This window comes from Oncorhynchus nerka, linkage group LG25 (assembly GCF_034236695.1).
Source record: "Oncorhynchus nerka isolate Pitt River linkage group LG25, Oner_Uvic_2.0, whole genome shotgun sequence".
Lineage (NCBI taxonomy): Eukaryota > Metazoa > Chordata > Actinopteri > Salmoniformes > Salmonidae > Oncorhynchus > Oncorhynchus nerka.
In genome coordinates, this window is record NC_088420.1 from 8,137,171 (window position 1) to 8,157,464 (window position 20,294).

The window sequence follows — 20,294 nt, forward strand, 5'->3', positions numbered from 1 at the left end:
AAGCTTCTAAAGTCAAGACATAATTTTCTGTAATTTTCCAAGCTGTTTAAAGGCACAGTCAACTTAGTGTATGTAAACTTCTGACCCACTGGAATTGTGATACCGTTAATTATAAGTGAAATATTCTGTCTGTAAACAATGGAAAAATTACTTGAGTCATGCATGAAGTAGATGTCCTAACCGACTTGCCAAAACTATAATTTGTTAACAAAAATGTGTGGAGTGGTTGAAAAACAAGTTTTAATGACTCCAACCTAAGTGTATGTAAACTTCCCACTTCAACTGTAGTAGTGTAATAATGTTATATGTGTATAACCCTAGCCTGCCTCTCTAACAGTGTATAACCCTACCCCCTACTACCCTGCCTCTCTAACAGTGTATAACCCTACCCCCTACTACCCTGCCTCTCTAACAGTGTATAACCCTACCGTGCCTCTCTAACAGTGTATAACCCTAGCCTGCCTCTCTAACAGTGTATAACCCTACCCCCTACTAGCCTGCCTCTCTAACAGTGTATAACCCTACCCCCTACTACCCTGCCTCTCTAACTGTGTATAACCCTACCCCCTACTAGCCTGCCTCTCTAACAGTGTATAACCCTACCCCCTACTACCCTGCCTCTCTAACAGTGTATAACCCTACCCCCTACTACCCTGCCTCTCTAACTGTGTATAACCCTACCCCTACTACCCTGCCTCTCTAACAGTGTATAACCCTAGCCTGTATTACCCTGCCTCTCTAACAGTGTATAACCCTAGCCTGTACTACCCTGCCTCTCTAACAGTGTATAACCCTACCCAGTGTATAACCCCACCCCCTACTACCCTGCCTCTCTAACAGTGTATAACCCTACCTGTACTACCCTGCCTCTCTAACAGTGTATAACCCTACCCCTACTACCCTGCCTCTCTAACAGTGTATAACCCTACCCTGCCTCTCTAACAGTGTATAACCCTACCCCCTACTACCCTGCCTCTCTAACAGTGTATAAACCCCCTACTACCCTGCCCTCTAACTAACCCTACCGTGCCTCTCTAACAGTGTATAACCCTACCCCCTACTACTCTGCCTCTCTAACAGTGTATAACCCTAGCCTGTACTACCCTGCCTCTCTAACAGTGTATAACCCTACCCCCTACTACCCTGCCTCTCTAACAGTGTATAACCCCTACTACCCTGCCTCTCTAACAGTGTATAACCCTACCGTGCCTCTCTAACAGTGTATAACCCTACCCCCTACTACCCTGCCTCTCTAACAGTGTATAACCCTAGCCTGTACTACCCTGCCTCTCTAACAGTGTATAACCCTACCCCCTACTACCCTGCCTCTCTAACAGTGTATAACCCTACCCCCTACTACCCTGCCTCTCTAACAGTGTATAACCCTACCCTGTACTACCCTGCCTCTCTAACAGTGTATAACCCTACCCTGTACTACCCTGCCTCTCTAACAGTGTATAACCCTACCCCCTACTACCCTGCCTCTCTAACAGTGTATAACCCTACCCTGCCTCTCTAACAGTGTATAACCCTACCCTGCCTCTCTAACAGTGTATAACCCTACCCCCTTACTACCCTGCCACTCTAACAGTGTATAACCCTAGCCTGTACTACCCTGCCTCTCTAACTGTGTATAACCATACCCTGCCTCTCTAACAGTGTATAACCCTACCCCCTACTACCCTGCCTCTCTAACAGTGTATAACCCTAGCCTGTACTACCCTGCCTCTCTAACAGTGTATAACCCTACCCCCTACTACCCTGCCTCTCTAACAGTGTATAACCCTACCCTGCCTCTCTAACAGTGTATAACCCTACCCCCTGCTACCCTGCCTCTCTAACAGTGTATAACCCTACCCCCTACTACCCTGCCTCTCTAACAGTGTATAGTCCTACCCTGCCTCTCTAACAGTGTACAACCCTAGCCTGCCTCTCTAACAGTGTATAACCCTAGCCTGTACTACCCTGCCTCTCTAACAGTGTATAACCCTACCCCCTACTACCCTGCCTCTCTAACAGTGTATAACCCTACCCTGCCTCTCTAACAGTGTACAACCCTAGCCTGCCTCTCTAACAGTTTATAACCCTAGCCTGTACTAGCCTACCTCTCTAACAGTGTATAACCCTACCCCCTACTATCCTGCCTCTCTAACAGTGTATAACCCTACCCCCTACTACCCTGCCTCTCTAACAGTGTATAACCCTACCCCCTACTATCCTGCCTCTCTAACAGTGTATAACCCTAGCCCCTACTACCCTGCCTCTCTAACAGTGTATAACCCTACCCCCTGCTACCCTGCCTCTCTAACAGTGTATAACCCTACCCCCTACTATCCTGCCTCTCTAACAGTGTATAACCCTAGCCCCTACTACCCTGCCTCTCTAACAGTGTATAACCCTACCCCCTGCTACCCTGCCTCTCTAACAGTGTATAACCCTACCCCCTACTATCCTGCCTCTCTAACAGTGTATAACCCTACCCTGCCTCTCTAACAGTGTATAACCCTACCCTGCCTCTCTAACAGTGTACAACCCTAGCCTGCCTCTCTAACAGTGTATAACCCTACCCCGTACTACCCTGCCTCTCTAACAGTGTATAACCCTACCCTGCCTCTCTAACAGTGTACAACCCTAGCCTGCCTCTCTAACAGTGTATAACCCTACCCCCTACTACCCTGCCTCTCTAACAGTGTATAACCCTACCCCCTACTACCCTGCCTCTCTAACAGTGTATAACCCTACCCCCTACTATCCTGCCTCTCTAACAGTGTATAACCCTACCCCTACTACCCCTCTCTAACAGTGTATAACCCTACCCTGCCTCTCTAACAGTGTATAACCCTAGCCTGCCTCTCTAACAGTGTATAACCCTAGCCTGTACTACCCTGCCTCTCTAACAGTGTATAACCCTACCCCCTACTATCCTGCCTCTCTAACAGTGTATAACCCTAGCCTGCCTCTCTAACAGTGTATAACCCTACCCCCTGCTACCCTACCTCTCTAACAGTGTATAACCCTAGCCTGTACTACCCTGCCTCTCTAACAGTGTATAACCCTAGCCCCTACTATCCTGTAATAGTGTTATATGATGTTTTATCTTTTGATTTATATGTAATGTAAGTGCTTTAATATGTTTGAACCTCAGGAAGAGTAGCTGAATTACAAAAATACCTTGTTTGAGTGTGTATTGATGGGAACAAAGTAGTAAAATGTTGGCAAATCACTGATTAGTGTATGTCCTACAGACTAATCCTGCTGCTGCTTGCTGGGTCGAGAGTTTCAAGTTCCTTGGTGTCCACATCACTAACAAACCATCATTGTCCAAACACACCAAGACAATCGTCAAGCGGGCACCACAACACCTTTTCCCCCTCAGGAGACTGAAAAGATTTGGCATGGGTTCCCAGATCCTCAAAAAGTTATACAGCTGCACCATTGAGAGCATCTTGACCAGTTGCATCACCGCCTGGTATGGCAACTGCTCGGCATCTGAACATAAGGCGCTACAGAGGGTAGTGCGTGCGGCCCAGTACATCACTGAGGCCAAGCTTCCTGCCATCCAGGACCTATACACCAGGCGGTGTCAGAGGAAAGCCCAAATAATTGTCAAAGACTCCAGTCACCCAAGTCATAGATTGTTTTCTCTGCTACCGCACGGCAAGCGGTGCCGGAGTGCCAAGTCTAGGACCAAAAGGCTCCTTAACAGCTTCTACCACCAAGCCATAAGTCTGCTGAACAATGACTCAAATGGCCACCGGACTATTTACATTGACCCCCCCCCCCCCCTCTCCAGTTGTTTTTTACACTGCTGCTACTCACTGTTTATCATCTATTCATAAGTCACTTCACCCCTTCCTAGATGTACAAATGACCTCGACTAACCTGTAACCCCACACATTTACTCGGTACCGGTACCCCCTGTATATATCCTTGTTATTGTTATTTTATTGTGTTACTTTTTCATTTTTTTTTTTACTTTAGTTTATTTGGAAATTATTTCTTAAATCTTATTTTGAACCTCCCCGTTGGTCAAGGGCTTGTAAGTAAGCATTTCACGGTAAGGTCTACATGTTGTATTCGGCACGTGACAAATAAAGTATGATTTGACGATGATCTTGACCCCCGCTTTAGTAATACAGAGCCTGTACACCCATTGGATGAAAGCTTTCAGCCTGGAATAAGCTGAAGCTCAACATCATCTGACTCGGAAACAAGTCAGGACAGCCAAAAGTATTTGTAAAAAGTGCAATACCCTCTTGAGAATTAAAAAACCCGAAATCACCAATACACTTAACTGTCTACAAGCTGAGTGCTCCTCAAACTTATCACACCCTTGCAGTCAGTTCTTTGGCATGATGGAGAGGTGCTGTTAGTACACTATTGTTGGCAGTACTTGTCTCCTTAAGACAACAATAAACTAGACTGTCTACAGGTCAAGGCCTCCCCTCAACCTTTTCACACCTTCGCCAACAGCTCATCTCAAGGCCCCATCAATGACTCTGAGTCACTGAACAAAACACATACCAGTCTACTGTACACCTTTTCATTTTACAGGTGAACATCCAATCCAATTGTATTGGTCGCAGAAACACATATTTAACAGATGTAATTGCAGGTGTAGCAAAATGCTTGTGTTCCTAACTCCAACGGTGCAGTAATATCTAACAATACACACTAATCTAAAAGTAAAAGAATGGGAATGAAGAAATATAGGAATATTAGGACGAGCAATGCCGGAGTCTGGAGCATAAATATACAGTGCATTGGGAAAGTATTCAGACCCCTTGACTTTTTCCACATTTTGTTACATTACAGCCTCATTCTAAAATGGATTAAATACAAACAATGCCCCATAATGACATCACAATACCCCATAATGACATCACAATACCCCATAATGACAAAGCAAAAACAGGTTTTTATATATTTTTGCAAAGTTATTAAAAAAAAACAAGTGTAGTCTAGTGCTGGGTGCCAGGGGGTTACCGGAACTCATCTTACCTCTTACCTCTTGTTTGTTTTACTCCAAGTGTAACTCTGTGTTGTCTGTGTCACACTGCTTTGCTTTATCTTGGCCAGGTCGCAGTTCCAAATGAGGACTTGTTCTCAACTAGCCTACCTGGTTAAATAAAGGTGAAATAAAAATAAACCTCTTAAACCAAGTGAGGCTCATTTCGACAACAGTACCCCCAGGTGGCACTGCCAATAGGGGTACATCACTGATCGCCAGAGCCCTTGTACCCAAAGTGGGACGGGCTTTAGGCAAACCTTGTAACACAAACACATTTTTTTTTTCTACCCCAAGTTCCACAGTGTTCACGAGTGTCAAAAGTGTAGTTTCTCTCGCATGTGAGTTGGATGAAAAGTGTCCACGTTCAGACACACATATGTCAAGAGTGGTGAAAATGGAATGGAATCTCTCCCAGTCCACAAGGTGGCGTCCCACCCCTACAGATGGCACTTCAGGGCATCTCACAGCTTATGTCGGTCGCTTCGGATGTCCCTGTCAGGTCTATGGGCCATGGCCATGTGATGGGACCCTGATATTGTCAGGGGGCTCTAATGGGCTGAGTTGTATCCCACAAGGTGATCATGACAGATACATCCCTCCGAGGGTAGGGGTACACTGTACGAAGGCAACTCGATTCGGGGGGTATGGACATAGGTACAAAGAGCACTGCATATCAATTACCTGGAACTCCTAATGGTGTATCGGCCCTCAGCCACTTCCCCCACCAGTTTCCCAGTCCCTGCCGATGAAAAACATCCCCACAGCATGATGCTGCCACCACCATGCTTCACTGTGGGGATGTTTTTCATCGGCAGTGAATGGGAAACTGGTCAGAATTGAAGGAATGATGGATGGCGCTAAATACAGGGAAATTCTTAAGGGAAACCAGTTTCAGTCTTCCAGAGATTTGAGACTGGAATGGAGGTTCACCTTCTAGCAGGACAATGACCCTAAATGTCTTGGAATGGCCAAGTCAAAGCCCAGACCTCAATCCAATTGAGAATCTGTGGTATGACTTAAAGATTGCTGTACACCAGCAGGAACCCATCCAACTTGAAGGAGCTGGAGCAGTTTTGCTTGAAGAATGGGCAAAAATCCCCGTGGTTAGATGTGCCAAGTTTATAGAGACATACCCCAGAGACTTGCAGCTGTAATTGCTGTAAAATGTGGCTCTACAAAGTATTGGCTTTGGGGGGGTGAGTTCTGTTTTTTTGTCTTATTTCTTGTTTGTTTCACAATAAAAATGATTTAGCTTCTTCAAAGTGGTAGACATGTTGTGTAAATCAAAAGATACAAACCCCCCAAAAATCCATTTTAATTCCAGGTTGTAAGGCAACAAAATATGAAAAATGCCAAGGGGGGTGAATATTTTCGCAAGCCACTGTAGGTCCTGGATGGCAGGAAGCTTGGCCCAAGTGACGTACTGGGCTGTAGGCACAACCCTCTGTAGCACCTTGCAGTCGGATGCCGAGCAGTTGCCATACCAGGCGTTGATTCTATTGCAATACAACCAGATTGACCTTCACTCCTCACCCACCCACTCACTCACTCCTCCTCTACTACTCCATCTTCCCCCACGCCCCCTTCCTTACTTTTCCCCCACTCCTCCCCCTAAACTGTTACATTTCCTCAGTACAAGACAGGAAATTCTAAACGTATGGTTTTGGCTCCCACACTGTTGAGTGGCCCTGTATATACAACAGCTTACAGTGCCTTTGAAAAGTATTCAGACCCCTTGACTTTTTCCACATTTTGTTACGTTACAGCCTTATTCTAAAATTGATTAAATGTTTTTTCTTTCAGGGTCTCCCCGAGTGGCGCAGTAGTCTAAAGCACTGCATTGTAGTGCTAGGTGTGCCACTAGAGAACCTGGTTCGAGTCCAGGCTCTGTCGCAGCCGGCCGCGACCGGTAGACCCATGGGGCGGTGCAGTTGTCCGGGTTAGGGGAGGGTTTGGCCGGCCGGGATGTTACTGTCCCATTGTGCACTAGCAACTCCTGTGGCGGGCTGGGCGCAATGCACGCTGACATGGTTGCCAGGTGTACGGTGTTTCCTCTGGCTGGCACTGTGTCAAGAAGTAGTCAGGGATGCAAACTGCTGAGGGCCCAAAAAGGTGACATGTTTTTTTGTTGTTGCACTGAAACATACAAAACAATCCCTGAAATGCAGATTTTAACTAATTAAATGACAAAAGAAAATGATCGACATGATCAGTCTCTGTGTGTAAAATAAAAAGTGGTTGATGTGAACCTAACTCACATCTAAAAAAAATGTAAAGGAAGCAATCTAATGTAATTTGTTGCCTAGACTTTACTGCAAATGACACTCAAGTCTTGAGAAAAAAACAATACACTAATATTGCAGTTACCATGACAGCCTTTATAATAGAACGCTTGTGACCACAAACATAAATATTGCACTTGGGGAAAAAAAACATCTTAAAGTAGAAATAGAATTAAACAAACAGGCATTCTATTGTTGCCCCTATTATAGTGGCCACTATAGACATATATCAAGTGCACATGTGTGCAAAAATAACATTCAATGAGTACTTTTTTTTTTTATCCCCTAGAGGTCGACCGATTAAATCAAATCAAATCAAAATGTATTTGTCACATACACATGGTTAGCAGATGTTAGTGCGAGTGTAGCGAAATGCTTGTGCTTCTAGTTCCGACAATGCAGTAATAACCAACAAGTAATCTAGCTAACAATTCCAAAACTACTACCTTATAGACACAAGTGTAAGGGGATAAAGAATATGTACATAAAGATATATGAATGAGTGATGGTACAGAGCGGCATAGGCAAGATACAGTAGATGGTATTGAGTGCAGTATATACATATGAGATGAGTATGTAAACAAAGTGGCATAGTTAAAGTGGCTAGTGATACATGTATTACATATGGATGCAGTAGATGATATAGAGTACAGTATATACGTATACATATGAGATGAATAATGTAGGGTATGTAAACATTATATTAGGTAGCATTGTTTAAAGTGGCTAGTGATATATTTTACATAATTTCCCATCAATTCCCATTATTAAAGTGGCTGGAGTTGAGTCAGTGTGTTGGCAGCAGCCACTCAATGTTAGTGGTGGCTGTTTAACAGTCTGATGGCCTTGAGATAGAAGCTGTTTTTCAGTCTCTCGGTCCCAGCTTTGATGCACCTGTACTGACCTCGCCTTCTGGATGATAGGAACAGGAAGTGGCTCGGGTGGTTGCTGTCCTTGATGATCTTTATGGCCTTCCTGTGACATCGGGTGGTGTAGGTGTCCTGGAGGGCAGGTAGTTTGCCCCCGGTGATGCGTTGTGCAGACCTCACTACCCTCTGGAGAGCCTTACGGTTGTGGGCGGAGCAGTTGCCGTACCAGGCGGTGATACAGCCCGACAGGATGCTCTCGATTGTGCATCTGTAGAAGTTTGTGAGTGCTTTTGGTGACAAGCCGAATTTCTTCAGCCTCCTGAGGTTGAAGAGGCGCTGATTTGTTTTTTTCTATATATATTTTTTATACCTTTATTTAACTAGGCAAGTCAGTTAAGAACACATTCTTATTTTCATTGACGGCCTAGGAACGGTGGGTTAACTGCCTTGTTCAGGGGCAGAACGACAGATTTTCACCTTGTTAGCTCAGGGGATCCAATCTTGCAACCATACATTTAACTAGTCCAACGCAATAACGACCTGCCTCTCTCTCGTTGCACTCCACAAGGAGACTGCCTGTTACACGAATGCAGTAAGCCAAGGTAAGTTTCTAGCTAGCATTAAACTTATCTTATAAAAAACAATCAATCATAATCACTAGTTAACTACACATGGTTGATGATATTACTAGATATTATCTAGCTGTGCATACAAGCATACAAGTACAGTGGGGCAAAAAAGTATTTAGTCAGCCACTAATTATGCAAGTTCTCCCACTTAAAAAGAAGAGATATGATGAAAATTACAGGCCTAGGTACACTTCAACTATGACAGACAAAATGAGAAATAAAATCCAGAAAATCACATTGTAGGATTTTTAATTAATTTATTTGCAAATTATGGTGGAAAATAAGTATTATAATAAGTATCATTTTCACCTGATTCTCTCATTCTGAAAATGAACCACATACTGTAGAATGAAAACATTACTTAACAGATAGTGGTTAGTTCGTTAGCTAGTTAACATTTCCCACAGATTGCCAGGGTCCAGTATGCAACTAACGCGTTATAACTTGAGGAACGGCAAGGAGTCGTATACCAGTTAATACTGTAGCGAATTGGTTAGGTTACTAATGTCAGCTCATCTGATGTTGTAACGTTAGCTGTCTGACTTCATTAGCAAGCTAATTTTCACACCATAAACTCAATTATTTGATCAGATGAGTTGGCTAATGTTGCTCAACATTTCTCTGGCTAGCTAATGGAGAATTCAATCCAGCTAGCAAGATACATAACAATGCTAATACTTGTTCCACCACTTTCACCCTCACCTAAAACTTTCTAAATGCCAGTTGTTTTTCGGTTACAGCTCATGAAGTCCGTTTCATCACCTTCTCAGCCCCGTCTGTCTCCGTGGTCAGGCTTCTCACCTAACGTTACCTCTTCGTTATCGTTCAGGGGACACGCTGCTTTCCAGAGCTCTCGCTGATGCTGTAACTGGCAAACTGCCTTTCCAGAGCTCTCGCTGATGCTGTAACTGGCAAACTGCCTTTCCAGAGCTCTCGCTGATGCTGTAACTGGCAAACTGCCTTTCCAGAGGCTCGCTGATGCTGTAACTGGCAAACTGCCTTTCCAGAGCTCTCGCTGATGCTGTAACTGGCAAACTGCCTTTCCAGAGCTCTCGCTGATGCTGTAACTGGCAAACTGCCTTTCCAGAGCTCTCGCTGATGCTGTAACTGGCAAACTGCCTTTCCAGAGCTCTCGCTGATGCTGTAACTGGCAAACTGCCTTTCCAGAGCTCTCGCTGATGCTGTAGCTAGTAAGTTGGTTGTCTCTTCTCTCTTCAGTCGCGTGCTACGCTGCATTCTGTTGTTATGTCAATGATTGGCTGAGCCTTGGATACAGCCAGTATTGCTCCAAACGCGCATCACTCATTCGCTTATAGCCAGTAGTGATCCAACCTCCCTCTCATTGGATCTACACGAATCACGCTGGTCACCTATTTTGCATTCAAAACGGTCTAATTTGCATCCCTGAGCAGTGCAGCTTGGCTGGGTTGCTCTTGAACTTTGCCTCTCCTAAGTCCGTACAAGAGTTGCAGCGATGGGACAGGACTGTAACTACCAATTGGATACCACAAAATTGGTGAGAAAAAGGGGTTAATAAAAAGTAAAATAATAATAATCATTAAAAAAATCCTCATCAATCAACACATAATACCAATGCAAAAATATATTTTAAACATTTTAGCAAATGGAAAAAAAATAAAGAAATATCTCATTTACGTTAGTATTCAAACCCTTTACTCAGTACTTTGTTGAAGCACCTTTGGCAGCGATTACAGCCTCGAGTCGTCTTGGGTAAGACGCTACAAGCTTGGCACACCTGTATTTGGGGAGTTTCTCCCATTCTTCTCTGCAGATCCCCTCAAGCTCTCTCAGATTGGATGGGGAGCGTTGGTGTACAGCTATTTTCAGGACTCTCCAGAGATGTTTGATTGGGTTCAAGTCCGGGCTTTGGCTGGGTCACTCATTGGCATTCAGAGACTTGTCCCGAAGCCACTCCTGCATTGTCTTGACTGTGTGTTTAGGGTCGTTGTCCTGTTGGAAGGTGAACCTTCGCCCTAGTCTGAAGTCCTGAGCGCTCTGGAGCAGGTTTTCATCAAGGATCTCTCTGTACTTTGCTCCGATCCTGATTAGTCTCCCAGAGCCTGCCACTAAAAAACATCCCCACAGCATGATGCTACCACCACCATGCTTCACCGAAGGGATGGTGCCAGGTTTCCTCCAGACGTGATGCTTGGCATTCAGGCCAAATAGTTCAATCTTGGTTTCATCAGACCAGAGAATCTTGTTTCTCATGGGTCTGAGAGTCCTTTAGGTGCCTCATCAGACCAGAGAATCTTGTTTCTCATGGTCTGAGAGTCCTTTAGGTGCCTCATCAGACCAGAGAATCTTGTTTCTCATGGTCTGAGAGTCCTTTAGGTGCCTTTTGGCAAACTCAAAACGTGCGTTTTACTGAGGAGTGTCTTCCGTCTGGCCACTCTACCATAAAGGCCTGATTGGTGCTGCAGAGATGGTTTTACTGAGGAGTGTCTTCCGTCTGGCCACTCTACCATAAAGGCCTGATTGGTGCTGCAGAGATGGTTGTCCTTCTGGAAGTTTCTCCCATCTCCACAGAGAAACTCTAGAGCTCTGTCAGAGTGACCATCGTTTTCTTGGTCACCTCCCTAAACTAGGCCCTTGCTCAGTTTAGCCGGGCGGCCAGCTCTAGGAAGAGCCTTGGTGGTTCCAAACTTATTCCATTTAAGAACGATGGAGGCCACTGTGTTCTTGGGGACCTTCAATGCTGCAGAAATGTTTTAGTACCCTTTCCCAGATCTGTGCCTCGACACAATCCTGTCTATTTATTCTACCCTCGCAAGAGAGTCCCCTTCTTAAACTTAGCAGATTGATAAAACCGGTACAGCTACTGTTGTGTTGGAGGATAACTCATTGCCACTGCTTCGTAGGTACAGTAATAGTGACTGAAATGAGTAAAACTGAAATATAGAATGAAAATAACAATGTGTATGACTGAATATTAGGCTTCATTGTATTTGTATACATGTTCATATACACAGAAATATGCAGCATTATGCATTAAGTCGGAAGTAAATAATTCTCCAAAACATGACAAGATCAAATGCACTGAACATATATCCATGTGGCTATCAAGATTCATAAATATCATTAAAACAATAAACTGTACAAAATATCATCATGAATTGAATGTCAAATATGTTATGATTAATTTTACTTACAGACAATGCTTCTACAAAATGATAGCAAGAAGGATGGAGTTTAATAACGTCTGCAGCTCCACAGAGTGACTTTCACCATTTCGGAACGTAAACAATTCTTCTTCTACAAGGTTCAGCACATTAAACGAACAACACACCTCGACACAGGACAGTGGCCCCCAAGTGGTCAACAATTGGAATTACATGATCGCCTAAAGGAACTCAAACCCAACTATAGGGGCCAGAACAGTATTTGTTTATTATACTGTATCTAATAGATTTACTAAAATAAAAAAAATGTTTTTGCTGTATCATTATTAGGTATTTGTGTGCAGATTGCTGAGGATTTGTATTTATTTAATCAAATTTAGAATAAGGCTGTAACGTAACAAAATGTGGAAAGAGTCAAGGGGTCTGAATTATTTCCGAAGGCCCTGTACATACTTTCTCGTCTTCTTATTTCAATTTCTTGTGTGTTTTTATTCTACTTTGTAGTGTAATATTTGTATTACTGGTATTGATTACTGCATTGTTGGGTTTAGAGCTTGCAAAAGAGGCATTTCAATGTACTTGTGCACGTGACAATAAAACTGAAACAATAAAAGTCTGAGTCAAACAATTAGGCTGAGTCACAGTTAGGCTGAGGTGTCATTACTGAGTCACAGGTTGAGTCTGAGTCATGAGTCACAATTAGGCTGAGTCACAATTAGGCTGAGTCACAATTAGGCTGAGTCACAATTAGGCTGAGTCACAATTAGAATGAGTCACAATTAGACTGAGTCACAATTAGGCTGAGTCACAATTAGGCTGAGTCACAATTAGAATGAGTCACAATTAGGCTGAGTCACAATTAGGTTGAGTCACAATTAGGCTGAGTCACAGTTAGGCTGAGTCACAATTAGACTGAGTCACAATTAGGCTGAGTCACAATTAGAATGAGTCACAATTAGGTTGTTCTTGCCCTAGAAACTACTCATAAAGAACAGATGGCTGATTAGAATACAGTAAACTGGTGTCCTAGATTTATATTACACAACCCCAATGACCATCCACCAACATATTATTCTTCTGAGTGGAGAAATTAAATGCATTAGGTCTTACAATTTCCAATACCGCCCTAGAAACAAGACCATGGCAAAGACTGAGGAGCAGCTCATTAAACAAGAATATGATGTCCTTTTCCCATGTATCCCCTTTCCTCTTAGATAGGAACAAATCAAATTAGGGGAGAGCGTCACTCTTACACAGAACCTCCACGCTCCTGTCTTTTCAGTGACTTCTCTGCAATGCATGGATTCCTATGTAGTCTGTAACTAAAATAATGGACCATGAGATGAGAGACCATGATGAGATGGGCGGATGGTGTTGATTACATCAAGCATTATGGTAAATACAGTAAATTGATCACATGTATTGCTATATATTCTTTGAAGGGCTGTCCATTTTGACATGTTCTATGTCATACCCTTCAAATGTTTCTGTCAAATGACTACCCTGTCTTCCGGCTACCGCATGGGCTTCATATTCTGAAATCACGTCAGTGCTAACGATGTTGCAGGGAGTTAGTTATCCATTTTCAGTGGTCTCTGAGTGCCTTAGATCAGGCTCACTGGCATACAGCTCATGCACCTGCACAGTTGGGAGAATTCCACATTTATTTTCTCACTGCTGCCCTCTTGTGTTTAAATATCACACTGCTGAACACTTGCCTTTGTTCAAAAATGGTTATGTTTATCAAGAGCTGGTTGTGTTCAATAAGTACCAAATGGAAGAGAACGGATTGAAATAGGGACTTCCTGTACTTCTCCAATAAGAAATGCTTATTTTCGTTTTTCCACTGTAAAAAAACATTTCAAAACGTTAGGTGTCGTGTGCCCTAATGCTCAACATCCAGGTGATTCATACGGATACCTCTGCTGTAGTTGTTCCAATGAATACACACATTCACATGATTGTAAAAAGGAGCTCCCCTGCATACTGGAGTGACCCTCATGAGGATTAATGAGGATATCCAAGCACTCCAGCCTGACATGTTAAAAGCTGTTGCAGCTTAAGAAACAACAGTTGACTCCGATGATGAAACTGTTGAGAGGAAGCAAGTTATGTATACCATATCTATATTTGCCATTTGGTCTTGCCTAACAGTTTGTGTTCTTGTATCTCTGTCCATTCACTTGCCCCTCTTAATAATAAAAAGAGAATTTACAACAGCACTCAATGAAGAGATTTGTTGGCCTATGTAAGTGGTTCACTATCACGGAACAAAGCCTCAGACTCCCACTGAATAGAGCCCTAGACATGGTTTCCCCATATACAGAAACTGGAAGGAGACTCATAAGTGCATGGAATGTTTTTTTTTAATCATTTTGAAAACATTTACAACTGTTTAGGACAAAAAAAAAGGTTACAAACAGAGTTGACCTGCAGTTTGCATCCATTTCAAAATGTTGCATAAATAAAACTCATATTTATAAATATCTCTTTTATAAACATATAAATAGTTTTTAAAACATAAATACATTTATGCGGAATGAAAGTACACGAATGTACAGCAGCAGCGACAATATACAGCTTTGCGGTTTCTAGTTTTTCCTCCCTTATCCGCCATTTTGTATTGTGTGTTGGTCTTTATGTTATACATATGGATTGGTTTTATCATTGTTGTCTCAGTCCTTGAATATGTTGGTCATGGTGGCTTTTCGTACCAAAAATCGGTCACTTTTTAGGTAATTTTCCTCAGGCGAGGACCAACTTAACCCAAGTTGTCCGAACCCATCGTCTGAATGCTCTGGGAAGAAAGAAGAAGAAAAGACCTGGTTAGACGGATTTGTTCACAGAAACCTCTAAATAGATGGATTTGTTCACAGAAACCTCCAAATAGATGGATTTGTTCACAGAAACCTCTAAATAGATGGACCTGTTCACAGAAACCTCTAAATAGATGGACCTGTTCACAGAAACCTCTAAATAGATGGACCTGTTCACAGAAACCTCTAAATAGATGGATCTGTTCACAGAAACCTCTAAATAGATGGATTTGTTCACAGAAACCTCTAAATAGATATGGACACAAATTATAGCCGATCACCTGTCAGTCTCACTAAAACAAACCCTCTAACTAAACAGTCTCAATGCACACCTCTGCTCCGACCAACCACTGTCCAGACCTTGTCTCTCACACAATCCTTAATTGACTGCCCAATACTCTGCTCATCTCTCACTTCTCACATTAAAGTTAGTAAAAGGAGGAAGAGAGGTGTCTGCCCAAGAAACATACACACTTAGTCACATACTGTATAGACAGTCTGTGAGCCACAGCGTACGCAAGGCACCACACCAGCCCCCCTTAGCCACACAACCACATGAAGGCCAAGCACCCCTTAGCGTGATTCACCTGGTTTCCCCATTGCCTCATCCTGCATACCGCCCCTTTAATGTTCTGCTTTCTGAGCAAAAGGGGAGGGTTTCCTGGAACATTCCTCCTAGGGTGTGTGTGTGTGTTACATGTTTTCTGTGAGTGTGTCCATCTACAAAGAGAGGAACCTGCTCTCTCTCTGTAGGTGTTCCTCTTCCTACCCACTAGAGACTGGCCGATGACCTCATAATTGTCCCGTAATCCATTCTGCATTACCAAACGGCCTTTGGCCTGACACAGATCTACTGTAGATCTTATTGTCAGGCCAAAGGCCATTGATAAAGCAGACTGGAGTGTGGGACAATTATGAAGTCATTGATTATGTCCTCATCGTGTTCACATATGTCCCATTAGGCTTTCAGCCAATAGCTATGATTACTTATGACGATGTCCTGCAATGCGTATGGACTTCCTAAGGCCAATTTGATCGCTTCCCACAGACTTGGAACATTTCAAGAGGGGATTTGTGATCTCATTCTACGGGGCTTTTGTCCTCAACACAAGTCAACACAATGTTCTGTTACAGAATCAGTGGGACACATTGTTATGCCCTCTCCCACACAGGAAAGGCACATAGATGGACTGCTTGTAAAAGTCAATTTGTAGTTGATTGTTCATGATTTCAATCAAGAAGCAGATGCATTTGTAGGTCTCTCCCTATCCTTCTTCCTAATGCAGTCTTAATCAGATGTGTTTGTATTAGTCAGTAGGCCTAAACCAAAAGGATTAGTCTGTAGGATTTATCCCTACTCTGAATTTTGAGGTCAGGCATGTGTCTTGCACAGATAAGAGTCTACCTGTGCCGAGCACCTGTGGCTTTGCCCTCCCACACGCCAAGTGCCCTTATTGGTGGTGGAATATTGTTTTTGTATTCAGTTTTGTCTGTTGTTCTGCCCGCAATTAGTCGTGACGTCGTCAAGTTTGCCACACATACCCGTCCGTTGGTGGCCTGCCCTGTACGGTGCTCGCATGCCCAGAATCCAAACATGCATGGCTTGAGATGCGGTGACCGGTCGATCGTGTGTAGCTAGCTACTTAGTTTAAATATCAACAATACTGCCACAGCAGCATAACACTTGATTTACATAATCATCAATATTGGATCTGGTTGGCTGCTACGCGACACAGAGAGGCAGAAAGACAAAGAGAGGAGCCGCTGCATCTACGACCTTCCGATCCAACTCCATCCCTTCTGTCAGGAGTTGCACATGTGTCAGTGCAGCAGTGGCAGCATAGGTAGTCTGGACTCTAGCTAACAAGCCACTATGAGTTCAAATAGCATGAATACTAGGCTATATTATGAAGTCGTTATTTAACCATTTGAGAGCATTGAAGATAAGTCACAACATTCTAACATTTTTGAGCATAGGCCTATTTATTTCCGCAACAACACACTCGTCACAAATGCAAGGTAGTTACAGTGCCTCCTTAAACGCATGATTTACATCGGCAAGAGGGTGGGCTATCAGCGGATCATTGATGTTGATGAATGTAACTCTGCTAGTGAGCTAGCTTGATTTTTATGAATATCGAGAAATTAATGAACGTATTTTCATTTTATTTTGAGGACCTGCCCCCTGAAAGGTCTTTGCACCTTCCAGGTTGAGAAATTGCAACATGTTGCCAGTCTGACGTGCTCACAGGGGGCCACATCATCACCTCCACGAGCATACATTTATTCTTAAATAAAGGTTCAATAAATTTTTTTTTTAAACATGGGTATTTACTGCAAACTGTTCAACGCTTTTACAGTCTATAGTCTATGGGTGACTCATCTGAAATTTTCACAGGTGTTACATTGGGGATTTTGTAGTAGACCCATAGAACGGTCCTCAAATTAGGTTGTTTTCCAATAGTCTTTAAAATATATATATCATTCGCCTTTTTGTCTCCCATCCTAAAGTGTTGGTGATGTACGTTCCTCCTGATTTAATCACATGATGTGCAATTGCGCATGGAGAAAGGGAGATAGCGTGAGAGGTTAGGTTACTTACCAACAAGTCTTGATATGCCTTTTCTAACAGCCCATGCCGCTAATGGTGCCTATCCTGTCCATTTTGTGTCCGAAGCAGCCGCTCCGGGCCGCGGATCCTTTCTTGGTGTTTGATTTGTGTCTCCGTGCGCTGGGCTGGTCGTTCAGCAGTCGCGCCCACATGGCCTTGGCGCGAGTGTCCATGCGCAGGTCTCGCAGCAAGCGTACCCGGGAGCGCACTTTTTCCAGCCTCTGCTCTCTCTCGTCCGACGCCATGAACTCCGACAGTTCCTCCCCCAGCAAACTTCTGAGAGACTGGGAAACAGAAACAAGAGACACCCGCTTTAGATAATACATTCTATATGGATACGACTTGTGTAAGCACCTGTCAGCAGATTGCGCATCTGGGAATGATTCTGATTAACGACAAATATGCGTATTCGGGACATCAATTGCCTACTTCGGCAAGCAGTAAACTCACTATCCTGCACTTTTCCCAACACTTTTTGTTTTCAACTGGCCTTGTAAATGTATTTATGTTCCATATGAAACCTTTGCTCAATTATAGGCTACATCTAGTAATGTCAGTGCTGTCTACACTTGACTCGCGTCGGGAAGAACCAAAAGACAGTAGCTACACGACGAGTTCTGACCTAAGTTAGCTACTGAATAGAAATCACATAAAATGCTGCAATTAATTGGCCCGTCCTTTGAAACCAAATCCTGAATTTGTGTGTGGTGTTGCGTTTTAACACATGGGAAACGGTGTGTAGCCTTTCTAATTGCACATTCGTTGAATAAAGCGATAAACACTGGTCAGAAATGAGTCTCCCAGTCCCGGGGATTATCGGATGCAGCTGGAGAGACAGGTGCGCATGCAGTAGAATACCCACTAGCACAGACGTCAGTTCAACGTCTTGTTTTGATTTACATTTGGTTGAGTTGTCAACTAACTTGAATTCAACGTGATTTTTTTTAACCATGTCGTTGTATTTAGGTTTAAAGTTGGGTAAAACAATTACTAAATTCCCTTACATTGATGACTTTTTGCAAATCCAATCAGTTTTCAACGTTGATTAAAGGACATAATGATTTTTGTTGTTGAATTATTTGCCCTATGAGTCTCTCTCTTGATGGCAGATGCGCCTTTTCAACGGGTGGGAAAGGGATGTTATCTGGTTTAAAAAACACGTTTTCAAAGATATGTAAGATTGACTTAGTAGCCTATTGAAGGCAAGCAATATGTATGTTACATGTAGGACGCGCAAAAGCTAATTTGGGTAGTCTACATGTAAAGGTCACTGTGTCGTCGGATCCTATGTCCACTCGAGCGCTTCTCAAGACGCGCGCTTGGGTACCAGCATGAATATAGTCAACCGTATGCAATTAATAAGTAGCCTAAGTGGCTGTAGTTTCGCCGTTGAACACAGTATCTATCCATATATCGCTCTGATCGTTTTAAAAATAAATAAAAAAAGCAAGCCTTTCCTTCCAGTAATAGCCTATGCGTACGTTAATTAAGAAAGATACAAACCCCAATCTTCAATATGAGCGGTGTAATGTAAATGCAATGGTCTTAGTATAGTATATAGTATAGCCTAGGTTATATATATATATATATATATGATACATGGCCATTGATAGTATGCATACCAATATATACATTCCCAGTAGTCTATACACTTGCATCAGTTGTTGATGCTATTTGGGGAACCGTAATGTGAATAATATTAGTTAGCCTATAGCTGTGCACCATGCAAATATATTTCTCCAAATAATCGCATTCCGCTCACAAATGACAGCGCGCACATCAATGAAGTGACCTCACCTTCTGTTGCGCCGGTGTCAGAGGCTTCGCCCCTGTCCGCAGTGAAAGCAGGGTGATCATAAGTCCACATGCCACCAAATGTGAGATGTTCATTCTGACAAGTTTTTTGTTGTAAAGGATTCCTCTTTGGCGAAGTTCAGTATACGATAAATTATATTGGTTCTCTGTCTCTGCGTCGGTCTTTACTCCAAGCTTCCCAAGTGCTACTCTAACTCTACGAATTACTACTCACGGCTTTATAGCCGGCCGCTGGTGATGTCATGACAACCTGCGTAATGGTCTTCCTTCCCCCTCCCTCTTGTACCTTGCCAATTTAGTTTTTTTCCCTTCTGCATAGGCCTACCTGCGTAATCTATTGAGGAGCGCGTCATGCTAAATTATTAATTAAAATGATATCTACACCGGTCATTATGGCTTAAATTAATGAAATAAAACAAAAAAACAATTACATTACTGTTTCACCATGCACCACTACGACTGGTTTGCCACCAAATCAATACTTAATTGCTTTGCTTGAAAAGGAGAAATTATATGTAATTCACAAGTGTAGCAGTGTGGCATTGGCAGACACATGATACTCTATTAAAATGCCAACCACCCACCGCGAGGAAATGAGGTTGGACAATGAGTTCCAAAGAAATCAAGACCTGACATGTTAAATGCAACAGATTTTGTGGGGAATGATAAACCCACTCATTAACGCAGAATGGGGGGGGGGGGGGGGGTTATCAAACACCATTCCAAAAGATGTACTGTCTTGGTAAATAAATGTGTATTTTTGTTTGGAATGATGTATTCGTTAGTCAGCTGTATTTTCTATTGATATACAATAATTCATAATAACAAATAGGCCTATTCAGCCTGTGCACCAACATGTGAAAAAAATAATTAATAATGCGTAACTTTAAAACACGAGTGTCTAAAACTTGAATTCAAAAGATCTAGGCAATTACAACGGCTCCAGCCTCCTTGTAAATGAGATTGAAACTGAACTTTGGGGGGTTGTGCGTCGTGTGGACCTGCTGTAGAATTGTAGCCCAATATACGCTCTCTGATAGGCTGTTTCCTTGGTTATTGTCAGTAATTGGTAGATATTAGACGATACTAATGCTCATTTACTTTATATCAATGCATCC

The 20,294-nt window shown here is 43.0% G+C and overlaps 1 protein-coding gene and 1 long non-coding RNA gene across 2 annotated transcripts; both read right to left on the minus strand.

Moving 5' to 3' along the window:
- Positions 1 to 8,520: 8,520 nt before the first annotated feature.
- On the minus strand, positions 8,521 to 12,050 carry LOC135564483 (uncharacterized). The gene is made up of 2 exons (XR_010461065.1): positions 11,965 to 12,050; positions 8,521 to 11,703 (listed from the first exon to the last, which is right to left on the minus strand). It is a non-coding gene; the product is annotated as an uncharacterized LOC135564483 (long non-coding RNA).
- Positions 12,051 to 14,282: 2,232 nt separating this feature from the next.
- On the minus strand, positions 14,283 to 19,355 carry nppc (natriuretic peptide C). The gene is made up of 3 exons (XM_029633407.2): positions 19,159 to 19,355; positions 17,353 to 17,645; positions 14,283 to 14,731 (listed from the first exon to the last, which is right to left on the minus strand). Exons 1-2 carry the CDS (start codon positions 19,249 to 19,251, stop codon positions 17,376 to 17,378), a joined length of 363 nt encoding a protein of 120 aa, XP_029489267.1. The 5' UTR covers positions 19,252 to 19,355; the 3' UTR covers positions 14,283 to 14,731; positions 17,353 to 17,375.
- Positions 19,356 to 20,294: the final 939 nt, after the last annotated feature.

Coding starts and splice junctions, on each gene's coding strand:
- nppc (XM_029633407.2), bottom strand. CDS start 19,251: ATGAACATCTCACATTTGGTGGCATGTGGACTTATGATCACCCTGCTT. Junction 17,646..19,158: donor TGACACCGGCGCAACAGAAG/GTGAGGTCACTT, acceptor TCTGTTTCCCAG/TCTCTCAGAAGTTTGCTGGG.